At 37.9% G+C, this 26,627-nt stretch overlaps 1 protein-coding gene across 4 annotated transcripts in view; it reads right to left on the bottom strand.

Annotated features, from left to right (window-relative positions):
* LOC137650164 (gem-associated protein 5-like) overlaps positions 1–26,627 on the bottom strand; it is a 79,356-nt gene that overhangs the window by 7,112 nt on the left and 45,617 nt on the right. For 3 of the 4 annotated variants that reach the window (XM_068383328.1, XM_068383327.1, XM_068383330.1), the window contains exons 14-24: positions 23,848–24,003; positions 20,350–20,508; positions 19,767–19,862; positions 18,688–18,747; positions 17,270–17,513; positions 16,707–16,879; positions 15,282–15,429; positions 13,744–13,837; positions 12,143–12,306; positions 8,297–8,507; positions 7,478–7,771 (exon numbers count right to left, since the gene is read on the bottom strand). In XM_068383328.1, the coding sequence (XP_068239429.1) occupies positions 7,478–7,771; positions 8,297–8,507; positions 12,143–12,306; positions 13,744–13,837; positions 15,282–15,429; positions 16,707–16,879; positions 17,270–17,513; positions 18,688–18,747; positions 19,767–19,862; positions 20,350–20,508; positions 23,848–24,003 (1,799 nt within the window). The remainder of the gene's footprint in view (positions 1–7,477; positions 7,772–8,296; positions 8,508–12,142; positions 12,307–13,743; positions 13,838–15,281; positions 15,430–16,706; positions 16,880–17,269; positions 17,514–18,687; positions 18,748–19,766; positions 19,863–20,349; positions 20,509–23,847; positions 24,004–26,627) is intronic. The other variant, XM_068383329.1, reaches the window with a different exon arrangement.

Here is a 26,627-nt window from a genome sequence, read left to right on the forward strand (position 1 = left end):
TGATAACCCTATACTGAATAAGGCTTTCTGCCCTGCTGAGGCAAGTCTCAGCAAGTATTTACAGTACTAAACATTGATTATGGTAAATATTCTCTGTGAGATGATAACCCTATACTGAACAAGGCTTTCTGCCCTGCTGAGGTAAGTCTCAGCGAGTATTTACAGTACTAAACATTGATTTTGGTAAATATTCTCTGTGAGATGATAACCCTATACTGAATAAGGCTTTCTGCCCTGCTGACGCAAGTCTCAGCAAGTATTTACAGTACTAAACATTGATTATGGTAAATATTCTCTGTGAGATGATAACCCTATACTGAATAAGGCTTTCTGCCCTGCTGAGGTAAGTCTCAGCGAGTATTTACAGTACTAAACATTGATTTTGGTAAATATTCTCTGTGAGATGATAACCCTATACTGAATAAGGCTTTCTGCCCTGCTGACGCAAGTCTCAGCAAGTATTTACAGTACTAAACATTGATTATGGTAAATATTCTCTGTGAGATGATAACCCTATACTGAATAAGGCTTTCTGCCCTGCTGACGCAAGTCTCAGCGAGTATTTACAGTACTAAACATTGATTATGGTAAATATTCTCTGTGAGATGATAACCCTATACTGAACAAGGCTTTCTGCCCTGCTGAGGTAAGTCTCAGCGAGTATTTACAGTACTAAACATTGATTTTGGTAAATATTCTCTGTGAGATGATAACCCTATACTGAATAAGGCTTTCTGCCCTGCTGAGGTAAGTCTCAGCGAGTATTTACAGTACTAAAAATTGATCTTGGTAAATATTCTCTGTGAGATGATAACCCTATACTGAATAAGGCTTTCTGCCCTGCTGAGGTAAGTCTCAGCAAGTATTTACAGTACTAAACATTGATTTTGGTAAATATTCTCTGTGAGATGATAACCCTATACTGAATAAGGCTTTCTGCCCAGCTGAGGTAAGTCTCAGCGAGTATTTACAGTACTAAACATTGATTTTGGTAAACATTCTCTGTGAGATGATAACCCTATACTGAATAAGGCTTTCTGTCCAGCTGAGGTAAGTCTCAGCAAGTATTTACAGTACTAAACATTGATTTTGGTAAATATTCTCTGTGAGATGATAACCCTATACTGAATAAGGCTTTCTGTCCAGCTGAGGTAAGTCTCAGCGAGTATTTACAGTACTAAACATTGATTTTGGTAAATATTCTCTGTGAGATGATAACCCTATACTGAATAAGGCTTTCTGTCCAGCTGAGGTAAGTCTCAGCGAGTATTTACAGTACTAAACATTGATTATGGTAAATATTCTCTGTGAGATGATAACCCTATACTGAATAAGGCTTTCTGCCCTGCTGAGGTAAGTCTCAGCGAGTATTTACAGTACTAAACATTGATTTTGGTAAATATTCTCTGAGATGATAACCCTATACTGAATAAGGCTTTCTGCCCTGCTGAGGCAAGTCTCAGCAAGTATTTACAGTACTAAACATTGATTATGGTAAATATTCTCTGTGAGATGATAACCCTATACTGAACAAGGCTTTCTGCCCTGCTGAGGTAAGTCTCAGCGAGTATTTACAGTACTAAATATTGATTTTGGTAAATATTCTCTGTGAGATGATAACCCTATACTGAATAAGGCTTTCTGCCCTGCTGAGGTAAGTCTCAGCGAGTATTTACAGTACTAAAAATTGATCTTGGTAAATATTCTCTGTGAGATGACAATCCTATACTGAATAAGGCTTTCTGCCCTGCTGAGGCAAGTCTCAACCAGTATTTACAGTACTAAAAATTGATCTTGGTAAATATTCTCTGTGAGATGACAATCCTATACTGAATAAGGCTTTCTGCCCTGCTGAGGCAAGTCTCAGCCAGTATTTACAGTACTAAACATTGATTATGGTAAATATTCTCTGTGAGATGACAACCCTATACTGAACAAGGCTTTCTGCCCTGCTGAGGTAAGTCTCAGTGAGTATTTACAGTACTAAACATTGATTATGGTAAATATTCTCTGTGAGATGACAACCCTATACTGAACAAGGCTTTCTGCCCTGCTGAGGTAAGTCTCAGTGAGTATTTACAGTACTAAACATTGATTATGGTAAATATTCTCTGTGAGATGATAACCCTATACTGAATAAGGCTTTCTGCCCTGCTGAGGTAAGTCTCAGTGAGTATTTACAGTACTAAACATTGATTATGGTAAATATTCTCTGTGAGATGATAACCCTATACTGAACAAGGCTTTCTGCCCTGCTGAGGTAAGTCTCAGTGAGTATTTACAGTACTAAACATTGATTATGGTAAATATTCTCTCTGAGATGACAACCCTATACTGAACAAGGCTTTCTGCCCTGCTGAGGTAAGTCTCAGTGAGTATTTACAGTACTAAACATTGATTATGGTAAATATTCTCTGTGAGATGACAACCCTATACTGAATAAGGCTTTCTGCCCTGCTGAGGTAAGTCTCAGTGAGTATTTACAGTACTAAACATTGATTATGGTAAATATTCTCTGTGAGATGACAACCCTATACTGAACAAGGCTTTCTGCCCTGCTGAGGTAAGTCTCAGTGAGTATTTACAGTACTAAACATTGATTATGGTAAATATTCTCTGTGAGATGACAACCCTATACTGAACAAGGCTTTCTGCCCTGCTGAGGTAAGTCTCAGTGAGTATTTACAGTACTAAACATTGATTATGGTAAATATTCTCTGTGAGATGACCATCCTATACTGAATAAGGCTTTCTGCCCTGCTGAGGTAAGTCTCAGCCAGTATTTACAGTACTAAACATTGATTTTGGTAAATATTCTCTGAGAGATGACAATCCTATACTGAATAAGGCTTTCTGTCCAGCTGAGGTAAGTCTCAGCCAGTATTTACAGTACTAAACATTGATTATGGTAAATATTCTCTGTGAGATGATAACCCTATACTGAATAAGGCTTTCTGTCCAGCTGAGGTAAGTCTCAGCCAGTATTTACAGTACTAAACATTGATTATGGTAAATATTCTCTGTGAGATGATAACCCTATACTGAATAAGGCTTTCTGTCCAGCTGAGGTAAGTCTCAGCCAGTATTTACAGTACTAAACATTGATTATGGTAAATATTCTGGGTGAGATGATAACCCTATACTGAACAAGGCTTTCTGCCCTGCTGAGGTAAGTCTCAGCCAGTATTTACAGTACTAAACATTGATTTTGGTAAATATTCTCTGTGAGATGATAACCCTATACTGAATAAGGCTTTCTGTCCTGCTGAGGTAAGTCTCAGCCAGTATTTACAGTACTAAACATTGATTATGGTAAATATTCTCTGTGAGATGATAACCCTATACTGAATAAGGCTTTCTGCCCTGCTGAGGTAAGTCTCAGCAAGTATTTACAGTACTAAACATTGATTATGGTAAATATTCTGGGTGAGATGATAACCCTATACTGAACAAGGCTTTCTGCCCTGCTGAGGTAAGTCTCAGCCAGTATTTACAGTACTAAACATTGATTATGGTAAATATTCTGGGTGAGATGATAACCCTATACTGAATAAGGCTTTCTGCCCTGCTGAGGTAAGTCTCAGCGAGTATTTACAGTACTAAACATTGATTATGGTAAATATTCTGGGTGAGATGATAACCCTATACTGAATAAGGCTTTCTGCCCTGCTGAGGTAAGTCTCAGCAAGTATTTACAGTACTAAACATTGATTTTGGTAAATATTCTCTGTGAGATGACAATCCTATACTGAATAAGGCTTTCTGCCCTGCTGAGGCAAGTCTCAGCCAGTATTTACAGTACTAAAAATTGATCTTGGTAAATATTCTCTGTGAGATGACAATCCTATACTGAATAAGGCTTTCTGCCCTGCTGAGGCAAGTCTCAGCCAGTATTTACAGTACTAAACATTGATTATGGTAAATATTCTCTGTGAGATGACAACCCTATACTGAACAAGGCTTTCTGCCCTGCTGAGGTAAGTCTCAGTGAGTATTTACAGTACTAAACATTGATTATGGTAAATATTCTCTGTGAGATGACAATCCTATACTGAATAAGGCTTTCTGCCCTGCTGAGGCAAGTCTCAGCCAGTATTTACAGTACTAAACATTGATTATGGTAAATATTCTCTGTGAGATGACAACCCTATACTGAACAAGGCTTTCTGCCCTGCTGAGGTAAGTCTCAGTGAGTATTTACAGTACTAAACATTGATTATGGTAAATATTCTCTGTGAGATGACAACCCTATACTGAACAAGGCTTTCTGCCCTGCTGAGGCAAGTCTCAGCCAGTATTTACAGTACTAAACATTGATTATGGTAAATATTCTCTGTGAGATGACAACCCTATACTGAATAAGGCTTTCTGCCCTGCTGAGGCAAGTCTCAGCCAGTATTTACAGTACTAAACATTGATTATGGTAAATATTCTCTGTGAGATGACAATCCTATACTGAATAAGGCTTTTTTTCCAGCTGAGGTAAGTCTCAGCCAGTATTTACAGTACTAAACATTGATTTTGGTAAATATTCTCTGAGAGATGACAATCCTATACTGAATAAGGCTTTCTGTCCAGCTGAGGTAAGTCTCAGCCAGTATTTACAGTACTAAACATTGATTATGGTAAATATTCTCTGTGAGATGATAACCCTATACTGAATACGGCTTTCTGTCCTGCTGAGGTAAGTCTCAGCCAGTATTTACAGTACTAAACATTGATTATGGTAAATATTCTGGGTGAGATGATAACCCTATACTGAATAAGGCTTTCTGCCCTGCTGAGGTAAGTCTCAGCGAGTATTTACAGTACTAAACATTGATTATGGTAAATATTCTCTGTGAGATGATAACCCTATACTGAATACGGCTTTCTGTCCAGCTGAGGTAAGTCTCAGCCAGTATTTACAGTACTAAACATTGATTATGGTAAATATTCTCTGTGAGATGACAACCCTATACTGAACAAGGCTTTCTGCCCTGCTGAGGTAAGTCTCAGCGAGTATTTACAGTACTAAACATTGATTATGGTAAATATTCTCTGTGAGATGATAACCCTATACTGAATAAGGCTTTCTGCCCTGCTGAGGTAAGTCTCAGTGAGTATTTACAGTACTAAATATTGATTATGGTAAATATTCTCTGTGAGATGATAACCCTATACTGAATAAGGCTTTCTGCCCTGCTGAGGTAAGTCTCAGTGAGTATTTACAGTACTAAACATTGATTATGGTAAATATTCTCTGTGAGATGATAACCCTATACTGAATAAGGCTTTCTGTCCAGCTGAGGTAAGTCTCAGTGAGTATTTACAGTACTAAACATTGATTTTGGTAAATATTCTCTGTGAGATGACAATCCTATACTGAACAAGGCTTTCTGTCCAGCTGAGGTAAGTCTCAGTGAGTATTTACAGTACTAAACATTGATTATGGTAAATATTCTCTGTGAGATGATAACCCTATACTGAATAAGGCTTTCTGCCCTGCTGAGGTAAGTCTCAGTGAGTATTTACAGTACTAAACATTGATTATGGTAAATATTCTCTGTGAGATGATAACCCTATACTGAATAAGGCTTTCTGTCCAGCTGAGGTAAGTCTCAGTGAGTATTTACAGTACTAAACATTGATTATGGTAAATATTCTCTGAGAGATGACAATCCTATACTGAATAAGGCTTTCTGTCCAGCTGAGGTAAGTCTCAGCCAGTATTTACAGTACTAAACATTGATTATGGTAAATATTCTCTGTGAGATGATAACCCTATACTGAATACGGCTTTCTGTCCAGCTGAGGTAAGTCTCAGCCAGTATTTACAGTACTAAACATTGATTATGGTAAATATTCTCTGAGAGATGACAATCCTATACTGAATAAGGCTTTCTGTCCAGCTGAGGTAAGTCTCAGCCAGTATTTACAGTACTAAACATTGATTATGGTAAATATTCTCTGTGAGATGATAACCCTATACTGAATACGGCTTTCTGTCCAGCTGAGGTAAGTCTCAGCCAGTATTTACAGTACTAAACATTGATTATGGTAAATATTCTGGGTGAGATGATAACCCTATACTGAATAAGGCTTTCTGCCCTGCTGAGGTAAGTCTCAGCGAGTATTTACAGTACTAAACATTGATTATGGTAAATATTCTCTGTGAGATGATAACCCTATACTGAATACGGCTTTCTGTCCAGCTGAGGTAAGTCTCAGCCAGTATTTACAGTACTAAACATTGATTATGGTAAATATTCTCTGTGAGATGACAACCCTATACTGAACAAGGCTTTCTGCCCTGCTGAGGTAAGTCTCAGCGAGTATTTACAGTACTAAACATTGATTATGGTAAATATTCTCTGTGAGATGATAACCCTATACTGAACAAGGCTTTCTGCCCTGCTGAGGTAAGTCTCAGCGAGTATTTACAGTACTAAACATTGATTATGGTAAATATTCTCTGTGAGATGATAACCCTATACTGAATAAGGCTTTCTGCCCTGCTGAGGTAAGTCTCAGTGAGTATTTACAGTACTAAATATTGATTATGGTAAATATTCTCTGTGAGATGATAACCCTATACTGAATAAGGCTTTCTGTCCAGCTGAGGTAAGTCTCAGTGAGTATTTACAGTACTAAACATTGATTATGGTAAATATTCTCTGTGAGATGATAACCCTATACTGAATAAGGCTTTCTGCCCTGCTGAGGTAAGTCTCAGTGAGTATTTACAGTACTAAACATTGATTATGGTAAATATTCTCTGTGAGATGATAACCCTATACTGAATAAGGCTTTCTGTCCAGCTGAGGTAAGTCTCAGTGAGTATTTACAGTACTAAACATTGATTATGGTAAATATTCTCTGTGAGATGATAACCCTATACTGAATAAGGCTTTCTGTCCAGCTGAGGTAAGTCTCAGTGAGTATTTACAGTACTAAACATTGATTATGGTAAATATTCTCTGTGAGATGATAACCCTATACTGAATAAGGCTTTCTGTCCAGCTGAGGTAAGTCTCAGTGAGTATTTACAGTACTAAACATTGATTATGGTAAATATTCTCTGTGAGATGATAACCCTATACTGAATAAGGCTTTCTGTCCAGCTGAGGTAAGTCTCAGTGAGTATTTACAGTACTAAACATTGATTATGGTAAATATTCTCTGTGAGATGATAACCCTATACTGAATAAGGCTTTCTGTCCAGCTGAGGTAAGTCTCAGTGAGTATTTACAGTACTAAACATTGATTTTGGTATATATTCTCTGTGAGATGATAACCCTATACTGAACAAGGCCTTCTGTCCAGCTGAGGTAAGTCTCAGCCAGTATTTACAGTACTAAACATTGATTATGGTAAATATTCTCTGTGAGATGATAATCCTATACTGAATAAGGCTTTCTGCCCTGCTGAGCTAAGTCTCAGCGAGTATTTACAGTACTAAACATTGATTTTGGTAAACATTCTAAATCTACCTTACCTGTTTCACTGATGTAGGCATCTGATGTGTAGCAAGATTACTTGTAATAGTTTCATACATATGAGCATAATTTTCAACCTTGACTCCCTGATTCAACAACTCCTCAGTTAAATACTGAAGAAAAGGGTACTTTTCACCCTCCCCCTCGGAAGAGACGATGGCGGGCTCCAATTCAGCTCCTGTGTTAATATCTTGAGACTTCACAACAAAGTAAGATGACAGTTGCTCTTTACTTGTAACTTCTTGTACAAGCTTGAGTAGACTTTGATGGCAGACCGATATAATGCGGAACCACTGAAATAAATCAGTTTAGAATCGTTAAGATAATACTACAACCCTACGTATTTATCGACAACATTACATCCATACTTTTTTGTCCACATGTAAATGTTTACTCGGATATTTTACCAGAGATATTAAGATGGGATCTCTCTTCACTGTCTAAAACATTTGTACAGTAAAATAAATTTAATCAATTTAATAATAATAATAATAATAATAATAATAATAATAATAATAATGTTTATTGGACAAAAACATATTTACATATAAAATATTTACAAAAAAAGACTCGGTCCAAGCCCATGTGAAGCAGAGCTCTTCGGGCAATAATACAAATAAAATAATATCATCAATTAAAAAAAATTTATAGAAAGTAAATATTGATATAGATAAACTAAATGTACACATACATATACATGCCATTAAAATTTAACATCATCTCCTGAGCTGTGCAAAACACACCGCAGGCAGTAGAAATTAGAGAATGAAATCTAAAAAATTACTTTAACGATAGAAACATTTACATGGTATACATACCTCTAATTCTGGTAAAAACGTCAAGTAACGATCAATCTTCTCATGTTCCTGCTTTACGCATGCTTCTTTTAGCGACATCAATCCAATGGCTTTAGAAAGGTCCTTCTTTTCAGCGTGAGTGTACAGGAGCGATGCAACAAAGAGAGACCCGTGATCGTTGCGTCGAGCCATGGTTGCTGCCGCCTCTTCAATCAGGCCAATACTTACCTGACTGAATTAAATAATTATTTTTAATGTTATCTCATCGTGTATATCGATCAGTGATTCAAATATACACTATGAAATTCAATAATATTAACCCTTTTACCCCCAAAGGACGTACTGGTACGTTTCACAAAAGCCATCCCTTTACCCCCATGGACGTACCGGTACGTCCTTGTAAAAAAATGCTATAAAAATTTTTTTTTTTTCATATTTTTGATAATTTTTTTGAGAATATTCAGGTATTTTCCAAGAGAATGAGACCAACCTGACCTCTCTATGACAAAAATTAAGGCTGTTAGAGCAATTTAAAAAAAATATACTGCAAAATGTGCTGGGAAAAAAATAACCCCCTGGGGGTTAAGGGTTGGAAATTTCCAAATAGCCTGGGGGTAAAAGGGTTAAAAAGGCAAATGTAATGAAAAAATGTGATGTGTTGTAAATTCTTAAATTAGAATTGTACTTCCATAAAAACTTCCTTATGAATTCACAACAATGGGCATGAAAAAAGAAATTTTATCATTAAAATTCTGTTTATTTTTATTAACTTTCCTTATGTTCATATTGCTGACTCCAAGGCCTTGAGAGATGGTGAGTAGCCAATGACGGAAAGAGGTAGAACATTTAAGTTTCCCATGATCATCAATGGTACCAGTAGATTGGGTTTGTGCATGTATTGTACCACTATATAAGGGTAAGGGAGATGTGCATGAGTGTTGTAATTCAAGAGGTATTAGGTTGTTAAGCGTAGTTGGAAAAGTGTATGGTAGAGTAATGATTAATGGGATCAAGGATAAAAAAGAGAATGCAATCTTAGAAATACAGGGTGGTTTTAAAAGAGGGAGGGGTTGTATGAATCAGATTTTTACAGTAAGGCAGATATGCGAGAAATATTTAGCAAAAGGTAAGGAGGTGTATGTTGCGTTTATGGATCTGGAGAAAGCGTATGATAGAGTTGATAGGGAAGCAATGTGGAATGTGATGAGGTTATATGGAGTTGGTGGAAAGTTGTTGCAAGCAGTGAAAAGTTTCTACAAAGGTAGTAAAGCATGTGTTAGGATAGGAAATGAAGTGAGTGATTGGTTTCCGGTGAGAGTGGGGCTGAGACTGGGATGTGTGATGTCACCGTGGTTGTTTAACTTGTATGTTGATGGAGTGGTGAGAGAGGTGAATGCTCGAGTGCTTGGACGAGGATTAAAACTGGTAGACGAGAATGACCATGAATGAGCGGTAAATCAGTTGTTGTTTGCGAATGATACTGTACTGGTTGCAGACACAGAAGAGAAGCTTGGCCGATTAGTGACAGAATTTGGAAGAGTGTGTGAAAGAAGGAAGTTGAGAGTTAATGTGGGTAAGAGTAAGGTTATGAGATGTACGAGAAGGGAAGGTGGTGTAAGGTTGAATGTCATGTTGAATGGAGAGTTACTTGAGGAACTGGATCAGTTTAAGTACTTGGGGTCTGTTGTTGCAGCAAATGGTGGAGTGGAAGCAGATGTACGTCAGAGAGTGAATGAAGGTTGCAAAGTGTTGGGGGCAGTTAAGGGAGTAGTAAAAAATAGAGGGTTGGGGATGAATGTAAAAAGAGTTCTATATGAGAAAGTGATTGTACCAACTGTGATGTATGGATCGGAGTTGTGGGGAATGAAAGTGACGGAGAGACAGAAATTGAATGTGTTTGAGATGAAGTGTCTAAGGAGTATGGCTGGTGTATCTCGAGTAGATAGGGTTAGGAACGAAGTGGTCAGAGTGAGAACGGGTGTAAGAAATGAGTTAGCAGCTAGAGTGGATATGAATGTGTTGAGGTGGTTTGGCCATGTTGAGAGAATGGAAAATGGCTGTCTGCTAAAGAAGGTGAGGAATGCAAGAGTTGATGGGAGAAGTACAAGAGGAAGGCCAAGGTTTGGGTGGATAGATGGAGTGAAGAAAGCTCTGGGTGATAGGAGGATAGATGTGAGAGAGGCAAGAGAGCGTGCTAGAAATAGGAATGAATGGCGAGCGATTGTGACGCAGTTCCGGTAGGCCCTGCTGCTGCCTCTGATGCCTTAGATGACCGCGGAGGTAGCAGCAGTAGGGGATTCAGCATTATGAAGCTTCATCTGTGGTGGATAATGTGGGAAGTTGGGCTGTGGCACCCTACCAGTACCAGCTGAACTCGGTTGAGTCCCGTGTTAGGCTGGGAGGAACGTAGAGAGTAGAGGTCCCCTTTTTTTTTTTTTTCATTGTTGATGTTGGCTAACCCCCAAAATTGGGGGAAGTGCCTTGGTATATGTATGTATGTATGATCATTTAAATAGTATCCTAGATTTACCTTTAATCTATTCTTTTGGGTACTTTAAACTCTAGATGGCATTTAAAAACTACTTTATTACCTAATCACTCAGTTATATAACAAAACCCTTGGGTCCTTCTCTACGGTTACGGTTCACTTTCCTATGCCTACACATACACCGAATAGTCTGGCTATTCTTTACACATTCTACTCTGTCCTCATACACCTGACAACACTGAGATTACCAAACAATTCTTTTCCTCCAAAGGAGTTAACTACTGCGCTGTAATAGTTCAGTGGCTACTTTCCTCTTGGTAAGGGTAGAAGAGACTCTTTGGCTAGGGTAAGCAGCTCTTCTAGGAGGACACTCCAAAATCAAACCATTGTTCTCTAGTCTTGGGTATTGCCATAGCTTCTGTACCAAGGTCTTCCACTGTCATGGATTAGTTTTCTTGCTTGAAAGTACACGCGGGCACACTATTTCATCTAATTTCTCTTCCTCTTGTTTTGGTAAAGTATTTATAGTTTATATAGGATATATTCATTTTAATGTTACTCTCCTTAGAATATTTTATTTTTCCTTATTTCCTATCCTTACTGGGCTATTTTCCCTGTTGGGGCCCCTGGGCTTATAGGATCCTGCTTTTCCAACTAGGGTTGTAGCTTAGCAAGTAACAATAACAATAATAATAATAATAATAATAATAATAATAATAATAATAATAGTAAAAGGAAATACAAAAAGCTGAAAATATTATTATAACTAGATCAAGTAACTGATAAATTCCTTGACTTCACTAATTTGCTAAAAGAAAATTAATACTAATACAGTGCATTAATGCAATAAAATACATTTTTTTTTTTAATCTTATGTGGAAAAAAGAATTCAAGACAATACCTCAACTAGATCAAGTAATTGATAACTTCGCTGACTTACAGTAATCTTCTAAAAGAAGATTCATGTTAACCCTTTTACCCACAAAGGATGTATTGGTACGTTTCACAAAACTCATCCCTTTACCCCCATGGACGCACCGGTACGTCCTTGCAAAAAACTGCTATTTACATTTTTTTTTGCATATTTTTGATAATTTTTTGAAAAAATTCAGGCATTTTCCAAGAGAATGAGACCAACCTGACCTCTCTATGATGAAAATTAAGGCTGTTAGAGCAATTTTAAAAAAAATATACTGCAAAATGTGCTGGGAAAAAAAATAACCCCCTGGGGGTTAAGGGTTGGAAATTTCCAAATAGCCTGGGGGTAAAAGGGTTAATACACTGCAGTAGTCAAACCAAATACTGTGCTGTTTTTTCTAATCTTATGTAAAAAAAAAATGTAAGTTTATGCAAGATAAGTATACAAAAAAGGTACTTACAGAGATGCAGCAAAATCAAACGATCCTTCAAATATTGTGGATGCAGCCCAAGCAAGGGTAATCTTCTTGACGAGTTCTTCGCTATAACCTCGACGGCATTTGGCAATGGCCATAGCTTCACGGTAAAACCTGTTCTTCATCAACAATTCTACTGCTTCTTCAACCTGAAAACACAAATGATAAGAGTGTACCGCTATCTCCTAACTTAATGGTTTATTAAAAAAAACTAAAGTTTGCTCACTACAGAATATTTCATAATTGCTGTAGCATTTTTGCTACCTACATATAGTTGTCAATATTATCCACAAATTTTCATGAGGACAATGAAGAAAAAGAATATCTATGTTGAACAGGCTGACTAAAGTCTTTTTTATAGTTTATATATGAAATATCTGTTTTGATGTTCCAGTTTTTTAAATATTTTATCTTGATTGTTCTTTACTTAAATCGTTTATTTATTTTCTTATCTCCTTTCCTCACTAGGCTACTTTCCCCTGTTGGAGCCCTTGGGCTTATAGCATCCTGCTTTTCCAACTAGGGTTGTAGCTTACCTAGTAGTAGTAGTAGTAGTAGTAGTAGTAGTAGTAGTAGTAGTAGTAGTAGTAGTAGTAGTATTAGTAGTAGTAGTAGTAATAATAACAATAATACCTTGGTTTAGTTGCTGTGTCACATGTTGAATTTCAAATGGTCAAAATGTCAAGGTGTAACAGTGTCAGGTATAGCAAAGGCGTTAGGGCTTTGGGTGTTTATAACGCATAAAACAATCACAGTTGAAAATGTCCTTACAAAGAGCAATGTTGTCTGGAACTTGTTTCTAAATAGGTGAACATCAAGTTGGTCAGAGATGGGTTTGACAATTAAGTGAGAAGGCAAAGTGAATGGATGGATATCAAAAGATATACATAAATTGTGGCTATAAAAGAATAAAAGGTAAAAATATAAAAATAAATGTAAAAAAAAGGGCAACTGGAAAGATGCAAATCAATAGAAAAGAAATGAAACGGGGAATGGTTAAAAAGTATAATAGTTAAAATGAATGTAATTATCTGTAATTAACCCTTTTACTCCCAAAGGACGTACTGGTACGTTTCACAAAACTCATCCCTTTACCCCCATGGACGTACAGGTACGTCCTTGCAGAAAACTGCTATTTAATTTTTTTTTTGCATGTTTTTGATAATTTTTTTTGAGAAACTTCGGGCATTTTCCAAGTGAATGAGACCAACCTGACCTCTCTATGAGGAAAATTAAGGCTGTTAGAGCAATTTTTAAAAAAATATGCAGCATAATGTGCTTGAAAAAAAATAACCCCTGGGGGTTAAGGGTTGGAAATTTCCAAATAGCCTGGGGGTTAAAGGGTTAATGGGTTGGAGACGTGTGTAAATACAGGAGAACATCAATAAAAAGAGACAAATGAATACCGAGAACTAATAGTTGAAGCAGAGAGAGAGTACAGGAATGAAAAGAGAGGATATTATACCTTTCATGCAAGACCCCAAAAAGAGAAAAGCCAACCTAAAAATATTTGATGATGATCTAAGAAGTACATGATGCCAGTATAAAATGGTATAGCATTAAATTAGCAGAGAAGTTCCACTTACCTTATTTACATTGAGTAAGTATGTCGCTGCTGAAATAATATCTCCCTCCTCTATTAACTGCTCAGCATAGGCCTCGCTAGCAAATTCCCATAACCTATAGAATGTGTCAAGAAAAAACTAAAGTTTTAAAAAAATCATAAACTAATTCGTCAAATACAAACTTACATTTGAAGAATTAAAAACCTAATATTTATCTGGCAGACTCCAATACTTGGATAACTCATCTATTCCTCTTGTTATTTTCAAGTTTTTATAGTTTATATATGAAATATTTATTTTAATGTTATTATTCTTAAACTTCTCGTAGTTTTTCCTTATTTCCTTTCCTCACAGGGCTATTTTCTCTGTTGGAGCTCTTGGGCTTATAGCATTCTGCTTTTCCAACTAGGGTTTTAGCTTAGCAAGTAATAATAATAATAATAATAATAATAATAATAATAATAATATTAATAATAATAATCTCAATATGGAAAATTAACATTTTACTTTTAATAGGTCTGTGTCTTCTTCAATTGCACAAAAAATTGGCTTATTGAGTCATACAAGATTTTCAGTGATCAATCTATTCTGGAGAAGTGTTTTAATTCTTTCATTCTACCTTAGTTTGAGTATTGTTCTCCTGTCTGGTGTTCAGCTGCTGATTCTCATCTTAATTTGTTGGACAGAAACTTACAGTCTATTAAATTTCTTATTCCTGATCTAGACATTAATCTTTGGCACCATCGTTCAATAAGTTCATTATGCATGTTGCAAAAGATTTTTCATAACTCTGACCATCCTTTACATTCAGATCTTCCTGGGTGATAGGATGATAGATGTGAGAGAGGCAAGAGATCGTGCTAGAAATATGAATGAATGGCGAGCGATTGTGACGCAGTTCCGGTAGGCCCTGCTGCTTCCTCCGGTCTCCTTAGATGACCGCGGAGGTAGCAGCAGTATGGGATTCAGCGTTATGAAGCTTCATCTGTGGTGGATAATGGGGGAGTGTGGGCTGTGGCACCCTAGCAGTACCAGCCGAACTTGGTTGAGTCCCTTGTCAGGCTGGAAGGAACGTAGAGAGGAGAGGTCCCCTTTTTTTGTTTCATTTGTTTGATTTCGGCAACCCCCCAAAATTGGGGGAAGTGCCTTGGTATATGTATGTATGTCTATCTATAAATATACTCGTCATACACTCATGAAATAATGATATGCTAAAGGTTACAAAACCTGTGTGTTGCATATCAGTGTGAAAGATACTGTATGAATTACTCTTATCACTAATTCTTCTTAGTATGAAGCAACTTAACAAGGCAACTATGAAGTGTAATCAAATCAATAAAAATCTGTGTTGCAGAAACGCAGAAACTTGAACCATAACCTAAGAGGATAGGCTAAAAACTAATACCACTTGTTGAAATAACTAACATTATCTAACACTCGTTGAAAAACACTGGCATTATTAAAACATATGTTATAATAAAACTGATAGGGACTGTTTTCAAGTTTAGCACAAACGTAGGGTCATCTTACTAATATACACTTCACAAATGAATACTTGCTTTATAGAAACTTGTGGTGCACTGGAAACCAGAAATGGATTGAGCTTCTTCTGTCGAGCAGCATTACGAATATGTTCATCTAGTGATCCTCGCCAACAATGCATCAAGTCTCCTTGGATGGAGCTACCTCTTTTCACATGCTCTGAAACTATACAAGGTCATACATGAAATAACTTTACCTGTTAACAAAATATGGCATTCAAGAATGAAAAAAAAATAGCAATGCTCAAGAAATAAAAAAAATGGCATTGCTTTAGAACTTACATTGTTAATATCACATATTATTAGTAATTTGTATTTTTCCTAACATACTTACCGAGAACTACTTTCATAGGAGTTACCTGGAACCTCCTCTCAATAGACCAGAGTTTTGTGTAGTTTACCCTACTCCCGTTTTCTGTAATGGTAGGCCTAGGCGGAAGGATACGTGCCCTGAGGGCAATGCCGTGGCATAAGGAGCGTCGAGATGATATCACGACGCGACCAGAGAACTTACTGGAGGTCGCGACCCAAGCTCACATGTGGCCTGCCTCGGCATTGCCCTCAGGGCACGTATCCTTCCGCCTAGGCCTACCATTACAGAAAACGGGAGTAGGATAAACTACACAAAACTCTGGTCAATTGAGAGGAGGTTCCAGGTAACTCCTATGAAAGTAGTTCGCGGTAAGTTCCTGTGTTGGAACAATATACATTTATACACTTTAAAATTACTGATATATCAGGCTTATGCGGATTTTATATAGGAGGGACTTGAAGAAAATTGTTTCTTTCTAATTTGGTTTGTTAATTTTCAAATTAAGAGATGTAGGCTACAGTAGATTAAGGTAGCTCTGTCAATTATCGTTTAAACAATTTGATTGTTTTCCAATAAACTTTTTTATAAATTCTTTAAAACATTTTAAAACTTATTTATTTTGATTATTTTCCATATGAACAATATAATACAGAATTCAAAACGATTGGTATTGGTGTGTCTCAACATTCTAACAACCAAATAAATATAACTTTAAAAGTATCAATGACTTTTAAATGAGTAAAGTCACCCCAGTGGCTATTGTTAGAAAAATCATTATAATAAAATCTGTTATTTCTAAACTTGCCTCACATTCATATCGCTCCTCTTTGAAAGCTCTGATTCATCAACATTAAAATTCAAAACTTTGAAAATTGCGACATCTAGTGGTAAATGGCATGAAAAAATCATAATGTATAATTATGGAACTTCTTGAAAATTAAAAATATAACTTGTAGGACTGGTTGAGAAATAATAATTACAAGGAAAGAAATAAGGAAACCTTTAATTCCAGGGTCGATGTCGAAATTTTAACCAGAATCGAGAGAGAAGCAATATGAAGAGGGGAGGTTTATAGAAACAATATTTTCATGCATCCTTGTATAACGAACTAGACTTGAATATACACATACTTTCAGTTGTCAAAATGGCATCCATCTCCACTGGTTTTCTGTACAATCTTAGCGCATAGAAGACTTCCTCGGCACTTGGCATTTCTGCATCCTTTTCCAACAGGAAATCAAACTGTTTGCAGACATTTTCAACCTTTTCAAGATCAAACTCCACTTCTTCGGTACTGCTACAGCTGGGTAAAATATTCAAAAAGTAAAATAAACTTCTCAAAACAAAATAATGAATGATATTTAATAAATTATATCCATATAATCAAGTACTAAGAAGGAAATATTTGTTCTACATACATACATATACCAAGGCACTTCCCCCAATTTTTTGGGGGTAGCCGACATCAACAAAAGAAACAAAACAAAAAAGGGGACCTCTACTCTCTACGTTCCTCCAGCCTAACAAGGGACTCAACCGAGTTCAGATGGTACAACTAAAAATCTCATTCAAATTTTTATCATATGTGACAATTGCAAAACACATACTGTACAATAGTAGGGGCAAGAAATATCAAGTATAAAACACTAAACAATGATGAAGCTGATATAAACATAGGGTTTCTTAAACTAACCTTTCTTCTAATTCATCAGTCAATTCCTCCTCAAGTTCTTTTCCTCCAGCATTAGTTTCTCCATTGATCTTTTTGGTAAAGTTCAAGAGGTTAACTAAGAGTAAGTGGTAGAAACTCTTCTTCCTGGAACAAGCCGCGTGGAGTTTTGGGAAAAAGGATTTGTATGTGCCTTTCTTGGAGCTGGCTACCATGGTGCTACCCGAGAGAGACTTCTCGTTGACTAAGCTTGATGTGTGTGATTTTCCTGTAAGTCATGAAATTATCCAACGATATAAGTAAATTCCTCAATACATACATATATATACCAAGGCACTTCCCCAATTTTGGGGGGTAGCCAACATCAAACAAATGAAAAAAGGGGACCTTTCCTTTCTACGTTCCTCAAAGCCTGACGAGGGACTCAACCGAGTTCAGCTGGTACTGCTAGGGTGCCACAGCCCACCCTCCCGCGTTACCCACCACAGATAAAGCTTCATAACGCTGAATCCCCTACTGCTGCTACCTCCTCAATACAAGACAACAAAAGTTTCTTCAAACATTCAATTCAAAAGGAATAAGTACACACTTTCTTCTCTTCAAGATAGAAAAGCAGCAGCAAACAGATCATCCTTTACATTCAGATCTCCCTGGAAAGTTCCATCCTGTTCGTAATACTAGGCATGCAGTTAATTCTAATAGTCAGGCCTTCCCCATCATGAGGCTCAATACTACACAGTACTCTAGAATTTAGAATTGAAGTTCCATTTCAGAGTTTGAAAGTAACTGAACATTTGGAACTGAAGTTCTATTTCATAGTTTGAAAGTAACTGAACATTTGGAATTGAAGTTCCATTTCATAGTTTGAAAGTAACTGTGGACTAATGTTTTGGAAAGCACCACTCTTGCCAGCATAGAGGAGTTTTTCCCCAAAAAGATTAAGAAATTCATGGCGTGCCCTGTAAGACTAAAGAAATGCCTCCTTATTTTACCTACAACTTATTTTAGTGATTTGAAGCAAATTCACAATACAATCCTAAAACAAAACGGTAAATCGCCAAACTGACAACAGTAAACAAACAGAGAATGATGTCATTGCGGTCAGCATTGTATTTTCTTTTTAAATTTCCCAATAAAATTGTGAAATTTTATCAGTTTACCGTTCCACTTTTGTGTTCAACATACAGATCCATACACTATATTCAAATATACCTGCATTCATTTTTGCAATGGTTCCATTCTTTCCTAGTTCTCTTCCTCTTCCAAGTACTACTGTGACATGAAGCAATTATTTTTTTAATATATTCCAATTCAACATCGAAATTCACTTACAATATCAATATGTTCGTCTTTGTCTAGACCTTCGAAATTAACTCGCAAAAAGTTTTAATCACTAACTTTAAAAGCATTCCGTACAATGATGATAAAGTTTGCAGCCTTACCATTCTTATTCTTTGCTTTCATGGTTCCAGTCGATGCTGTGGGATGCAGATTCGTACGTACTGTAAGATGTGTTCGTAAAAAGACTAATGAAAATTTTCTTTATATAATTCAGTTTCTTAGCTTACTTAGAGAAGAGATTGCAAATTGTATAAAGTAGAGAGTAGAGGTCCCCTTTTTGTTTTTGTTTCCTTGTTGATGTCGGCTACCCCCCAAAATTGGGGGAAGTGCCATGGTATATGTATGTATGTATGTATAAAGCACCCCTGTCTGTTAGACTTTCTCAGCTTACTTAGAGAAGAGACTGCAAATTGTATAAAGCACCCCTGTCTGTTAGACTAAGTAGCTGGAGCGAGAGAGAGACAAAATAAAAAATGGGAGAGCTGGTCATAATTCTGAGAGGTTGTTTATCAAGTAGCCTAAGTCATTAAGTACCGCATCTAAATGGAAGTATTTTGACACTTTAATATTTAATGTTTAGCATACCAAAGCAATAAAATCTTTAATGCGATGTTGATAAGCATATAACTACAGTAAAAAAAAAAGAAAGACAGAAAGAAAGAAAGAAAGGAAGAAGAAGAAGAAGAAGAAGAAGAAGAAAGAAAGAAAGAAAGAAAGAAGAAGAAGAAGAAGAAGAAAGAAAAAGAAAGAAAGAAAGAAGAAGAAAGAAAGAAAGAAAGAAGAAGAAGAAGAAAGAAGATGTAGTGGGCTTGGCTTATGCTTATCTACACAGCATGGACAATAAGAGTGATTTTGGACCTTAAAATGTTGAGGAAATGGTGGTGTGGTGTCATGAAGATATAAAAAAAGAAGCTAAGAACTCACCCTGAAATAGTCTGGACATGTGCAGAAGTTAGCAACAATAACATATGTTGAACAAATTATAAAAATAAAACCTGATACCTGAATAGTCTTGACAGGAGTTCAAGAAGACAGAGGAGAGGAGAGAAAAGGAGTGGAGAGAAATTTTTTTCAAGTATGTAAATTACGAATATACGGAAGAGCCGATGCAAAACTATTTCTGATGAGGATGACCAAAATATACACTAAAACTTAAACCAACAACTAAAAAAGTACTAACTTTCAGTTGCGCTTATAGGTGACAACTCCTTCTTAATATAGTCCTCTGCCTCTGCTTGCTCTTCTTTAAATCTCTTCATACGCTCCTTTTCCTTAGCTGTTGAACGGGTATAAAAAATAATTAAAACGACCATTTATTTTAGGATAAAATATCTATTTAATAGAAATGAGGCCTACATGAGTGAAACAGCTATTATGGACATGCTGACTATGTAAATTTAATAGCCCTTTGACTTTTAGAAACTGTAATCTATTTGTGTTCTTAGAGATCAATTTTCTTGTTATTCTATCAAAGGAGGTTACTCAAAATAAAGTATCACCTGAGAAACAAGTTGGTTTAAAATCCAAGACCTTCAAGTGGGGCTATTCATTTTGTTAATTTAGGGCTCAAAATCATAAATTTTAGTTTTAGTTATCCCTAAAACCGAGCTCCCAGAGAGGAAGGTCATACAAATTAAAAAGTTACACACAAAAATAAAAACCTCAGTACAAGGTTGTTTCTAAAACTGTTTTTGCAAAAAAGTAATTTATCAACATCATTATAATCTCTGTAATAAACTTAAAAATTACACTTCCATATTTACCTAGACTTTCAGCTGGTGTTCTACATATGAGTTTTGATGGTTTCCAGGAATGAACAGAGTTTTCTTCCCCAAAACTGAACACCAGATCCGGGTCGCATGGACTGAATTCAACTCTGAAAACTCTGCTGACATGACCACCATAATTAACTAATGGTTGACCTGAAAGGAGCAGAAATCTATAAATTCCAGTCTCTACATGTAGAAAAAAATGTCAAAACATCACAAATTATTAGTAATTTGTATTTTCCTAACATACTTACCGAGAAACACTTTTTTAGGAGTTACCTGGAACCTCCTCTCAAACGACCAGAGTTTTGTGTAGTTTACCCTACTCCCATTTTCTAAAGTGGTAGGCCTAGCGGAGGAAAACGTGCCCTGAGGGCAAACCAAGGTAGGCCACATGTTTCCCAGGTCGTAGCCCTTCAGTAAGTTTTCTGGTCGCGCCGCGGTATCACACGACGCTCCTCTGTTCTCAGTGCGACCCTTTGTGTCTCGTGGCCACGTGGTTACCACATGGTCTTTAGTGCCTTACCTGCGCGCTTAGTGCTTTAGCAGTGTGCTTTAGAGAAAAATGTCAAAACATAACATTTACTTTTGCGATACTACAAACTACATATCCCAAAGAGAAGAGCAAAAGATGCAACTACATTTGACCGAGATTATTCTCCATACAAAATATTGTATTGTACATTTAACTTTAAAATATACTTCACATTAACAAAAATTAAACTATTCCTGTTTTGAATACAAATTACTTTAAAAATCTATTTGTTCTGGCACATATAAAAACATTTCGTTCTTTAAAATAGGGTGACTCACTGAATCGTGGGTCGGGAGTCCCCCTAGAACAAAGATTGGACTTTTTCTTCACTGGAAGTTAATCTACATGGTCACATATGGGAGGAAAGATGACTCAGGCAAATTCCTATCTGTCTATCATAAAGATGAATAAGCTCTTCAGGCCTGGCATGTCCAAATAGATTAGCACATGGTCAATGGCGGGATCCCTTCCCTCGAAGGGGATAGCCATCCAGAATAATATACCTAGCAGATGATCACCAACGTGATGGTGAAGTATTATTACTAAGCTTTAACATACATAAATACATATACGAAGGCACTTCCCCCAATTTTGGGGGGTAGCCGACATCAAACAAATGAAACAAAAAAAGGAGACCTCTCCTCTCTACGTTCCTCCCAGCCTGACAAGGGATTCAACCGAATTCGGCTGGTACTGCTAGGGTGCCACAGCCCACCCTCCCTCGTTATCCACCAAAGATGAAGCTTAATAACGCTGAATCCCCTACTGCTGCTACCTCTATGGTCATCCAAGGCACCGGAGGAAGCAACAGAGCCTTCCGGAACTGCGTCACAATCGCTCGCCATTCATTCCTATTTCTAGCACGTTCTCTTGCCTCTCTCACTTCTATCCTCCTATCACCCAGAGCTTCCTTCACTCCATCCATCCACCCAAACCTTGTACTTCTCCCATCAACTCTTGCATTCATCACCTTCTTTAACAGACAGCCATTTTCAATTCTCTCAACATGGCCAAACCACCTTAACACATTCATATCCACTGTAGCTGCTAATTCATTTCTTAAACCCGTTCTCAACCTAACTACTTCATTCCTAACCCTATTTACTCGAGATACACCAGCCATACTCCTTAGACACTTCATCTCAAACACATTCAATTTCTGTCTCTCCGTCACTTTCATTCCCCACAACTCCGATCCATACATCACAGTTGGTACAATCACTTTCTCATACAGAACTCTCTTTACATTCATGCAGCCCAACCCTCTATTTTTTATCTACACCCTTAACTGCCCCCAACACTTTGCATCCTTCATTCACTCTGACGTACATCTGCTTCCACTCCACCATTTGCTGCAACAACAGACCCCAAGTACTTAAACTGATCCACCTCCTCAAGTAACTCTTCATTCAACATGACATTCATCCTCGCACCACATTCCCTTCTCGTACATCTCATAACCTTACTCTTACCCACATTAACTCTCATCTTCCTTCTCTCACACACCCTTCCAAATTCTGTCACTAATCGGCCAAGCTTCTCTTCCGTGTCTGCAACCAGTACAGTATCATCCGCAAACAACAATTGATTTACCTCCCATTCATGGTCATTCTCATCTACCAGTTTTAGTCCTCGTCCAAGCACTCGACCATTCACCTCTCTCACCACTCCATCAACATCCAAGTTAAACAACCACGGCAACATCACACATCCCTGTCTCAGCCCCACTCTCACCGAAAACCAATCGCTCACTTCATTTCCTATCCTAACACAGGCTTTACTACCCTTGTAGAAACTTTTCACTGGTTGCAACAACCTTCCACCAACTCCATATAACCTCAACACATTACACATTGCTTCCCTATCAACTCTTATCATACGCTTTCTCCAGATCCATAAACGCAACATACTGTACACCTCTTTACCTTTTCCTAAATATTTTTCGCATATCTGCCTAACAGTACAAAATCTGATTCATACAACCCCTACCTCTTCTAAATCACCCTGTACTTCTAAGATTGCATTCTCCGTTTTATCCTGAATCCTATTAATCAGTACTCTACCATAGACTTTTCCAACGACACTCAACAAACTAATACCCCTTGAATTACAACACTCATGCACATCTCCCTTACCCTTATATAGTGGTATAATACACGCACAAATCAAATCTACTGGTACCATTGACAACACAAAACCCATATCAAACAATCTCACCAACCATTCAAGTGCAGTCACACTCCCTTCCTTCAACATCTCAGCTCTCACACCATCCATACCAGATATTTTTCCTACTCTCGTTTAATCTAGTGCCCTCCTCACTTCCTCTCTTGTAATCTCTCTCTCATTCTCATCTCCCATCACCAGCACCTCAACACCTGCAACAGCAATTATATCTGCCTCCCTATTATCCTCAACATTCAGTACACTTTCAAAATATTCCACCCACTAAACTTGCATAAAAAAAAACCCACATATATTTTCTCCACATCATAATACACTTTCCCTCTCACTAAAGCAAACGAGGATATCCAACTTCCTGCAAATTCGGATGTCCACGTATCTTGATAAGTGACAATGGCCGAGAGTTTGTGAATGAACTGTGCAACGGGACACAAAGGGTCGTACTGAGATTAAGGAGAGCGTCGAGATGATATCGCGACGCGACCAGAGAACTTACTGAGGGTCGAGACACAAGCTAGCACGCTCCCTGTCCCGGGCTTAGCCTCAGGGCACGTATCAACCCGCCTGAGGTTAGCCCTCACAGAAAACGGAAGTAGGGTAAGCTACACAAAACTCTGGTCGGATGGGAGGAGATCCCAGGTACTCCTAAGAAAGTAGTTCGAGGTAAGTACTCCGTGTTGGAACAAACATCATTTCACTATCGCATATCAATTTTCAACTCTAGAACAATACACCACTGAGCAACATACTAGTCACAGTGTGAAAAACTTTACCTGTGCTTGTATTCCACAGTTGGACCGTATGATCATACGAAGCCGAAGCAAGCACATCTGGCTCATGAGGTGACCAGGCCAACCAAACAGCACGCGATTCATGTCCGCACAGTTCTCGAGTTGCTTGGGTCAAGATTTCAGCTTCGCAAGGAGATTCTGTTGGACACGGTAAAGATTGATATAAAAGATTAATTTGGTTCTAATCTGTATAAACATACCAAAATCATTCCACACATGTAATTCATTTCCTCTTTAGAGAAAAATATGAAACATCCTTAAAAATTATATTTTCTCGTACAAACTTCAGTCTTATACAGTGGAACCTCTACATCCGATCGTATCTACATCCGAATTTTCCAACATCCGAAGTAAAATTCGAGCAAATTTTTTACTCTACACCCGAATTTTATTTCGACACACGAAGTAGCAATTTTCGTCGTACCGGTTGTATCCGAATTTTTCGACACGCGAAGTACAATTCGAACACGTTCCGACTCTACACCCGAATGTTTTCTTCGACACCCGAAGTAAACAATACTCGTACGCGTAGTCGGTGCTCATAGCGCCTGAAGTGTTTTTTATTTCCGCCAATAGAAGGCAGCACATCGACCTCGGAGGGACGCTCAATTAGCGCGGCTTGGGTCAGTCCTCTGTTCTCGTTGGCTTCGTGCGGTTATGCTCTTTGCGTTGTGATATTAACTGTGAATTAATCGTGATTTTTTACGTGCATCCATTAACGATAATTTACGTAAATCATGGGTCCAAAAAGGCTTAGTTTTGCCAGTGGTAGTGGTGAGAAAAGGAAGAAGGAAATGCTTTCTATAGAAATTAAGCAGGAAATTATTGAAAAACATGAGCGTGGCATCCGCGTGAGTGAACTTGCTAAACAGTATGGCCGTAATATGTCGACGATCTCGACAATCCTTAAACATAAGGAAGCTATTAAAGCAGTGAAACCTTCTAAGGGGATCACTATAATTTCCAAACGCCGTACCCCTATCATAGAAGAGATGGAACAACTTCTACTAGTGTGGATTAAGGATAGAGAGATCGTTGGCGACACCATCACCGAAACCGTTATCTGCGAGAAGGCGCACGCCATCTTTACGGACTTGAAGGAGGAGAGCTCTGTGGGTGATGCTGGGGAGAGTTCAACCGAGCCTTCCTCAGATGATTTCAAGGCATCTCGTGGCTGGTTCGAGAAATTTAAGAAACGGTCCGGGATTCATTCAGTTGTTCGCCACGGAGAGGCTGCTAGTGCGGACACAAAGGCTGCAACTGACTTTGTTAAGAAATTCGAAAATATCGTAAAGGAAGAAGGCTACGTAGAGCAGCAGGTGTTCAATTGTGATGAAACCGGGCTGTTTTGGAAGAAGATGCCGAGTCGAACCTACATCACTGCTGAAGAGAAGAAATTGCCTGGGCATAAGCCAATGAAGGATCGGTTGACTCTTGCTCTATGTGCCAACGCTAGCGGGGACTTTAAAGTCAAGCCCTTGCTTGTTTACCATTCGGAGAACCCTAGGGCCTTTAAAGCACACAACGTCGATAAGGATCAGCTTCATGTTTTCTGGCGATCCAACTCGAAGGCCTGGGTCACTAGGCAATTCTTTGTGCAATGGGTAAACCAAGTTTTCGGTCCTTCTGTGAAGAAGTATCTTCATGAGCAGAAATTGCCTTTAAAGTGCCTGCTATGCCTTGACAATGCACCCGCTCACCCCCCCGGACTTGAAGATGATATCTTCGATGAATTCAAGTTCATAAAGGTGCTGTATCTTCCACCAAATACCACCTCTATCCTCCAGCCCATGGACCAGCAAGTCATCTCTAATTTTAAGAAGCTGTACACCAAGCACTTATTCAAGCAGTGCTTTAATGTCACGCAAAGCACCAACTTAACTTTGCGTGAATTTTGGAGGGGCCACTTCAATATCGTGCACTGCTTAAAGATCATTGATCAGGCTTGGGTGGGATTAACTCGACGGACCCTCAATTCTGCATGGAAGAAGCTGTGGCCTGATGCAGTTTCTCCCCGAGATTTCGAGGGTTTTGACCCCGAACCTGATCCCGTGGTCGGTGCAGCGGAAGCCGTAGAGGAAATCGTCTCCCTTGGCAAGTCCATGGGTCTGGAGGTCGACGCAGATGACGTTACGGAACTCGTCGCCGAACATCACAACGAACTGACGACGGATGAGCTCAAGGAACTCCATGCTATGTCGGAGCATATGAGTGATGACGAGGAAGAGAGCGAGGAGGTAGAACATGTGTTAGGTTCAGCACAAATAAAAGAGGTGTTAGGAAAATATCAAGACGTGGTCGACTTCATCGACAAATACCATCCAAAGAAATTGCAGGTTTGTCGTGTAGTTTCTCAATTCGATGATGTTTGCCTAACGCACTTTCGAAACATTCTGAAAAGCCGTACGAAGCAATTATCTATCGATGCTTTCTTTAAAAAAACTGCGAAGCGAACTCGCGATGAAGAGGATGTAAGTGAACCGAAGAAAACGGCAAAGAGTGAAGAGGAAGAAAGTGAAACACAGAAAACGGAAAAGAGTGAAGCAAAAGAAATTCAGTCAATTTTAAATGTAAGTGATAGTGATTAAAATTACGTAATCATCAAAAAGAAAAAAAGAAAATGTAAAAAAAAATATAAAATATAAAAATAAAAAAAAAATAAGCTAAGTTATGTTAAAGTTCACTTAGTGTAAGTTAGAATAAGTTACGGTAGTGTTACGTTTATCGTAGTTAACCTCTCTACCTCCTCGCCGTCCGTCCGT

The sequence above is a fragment of the Palaemon carinicauda genome, chromosome 11, assembly GCF_036898095.1.
Source record: "Palaemon carinicauda isolate YSFRI2023 chromosome 11, ASM3689809v2, whole genome shotgun sequence".
NCBI lineage: Eukaryota > Metazoa > Arthropoda > Malacostraca > Decapoda > Palaemonidae > Palaemon > Palaemon carinicauda.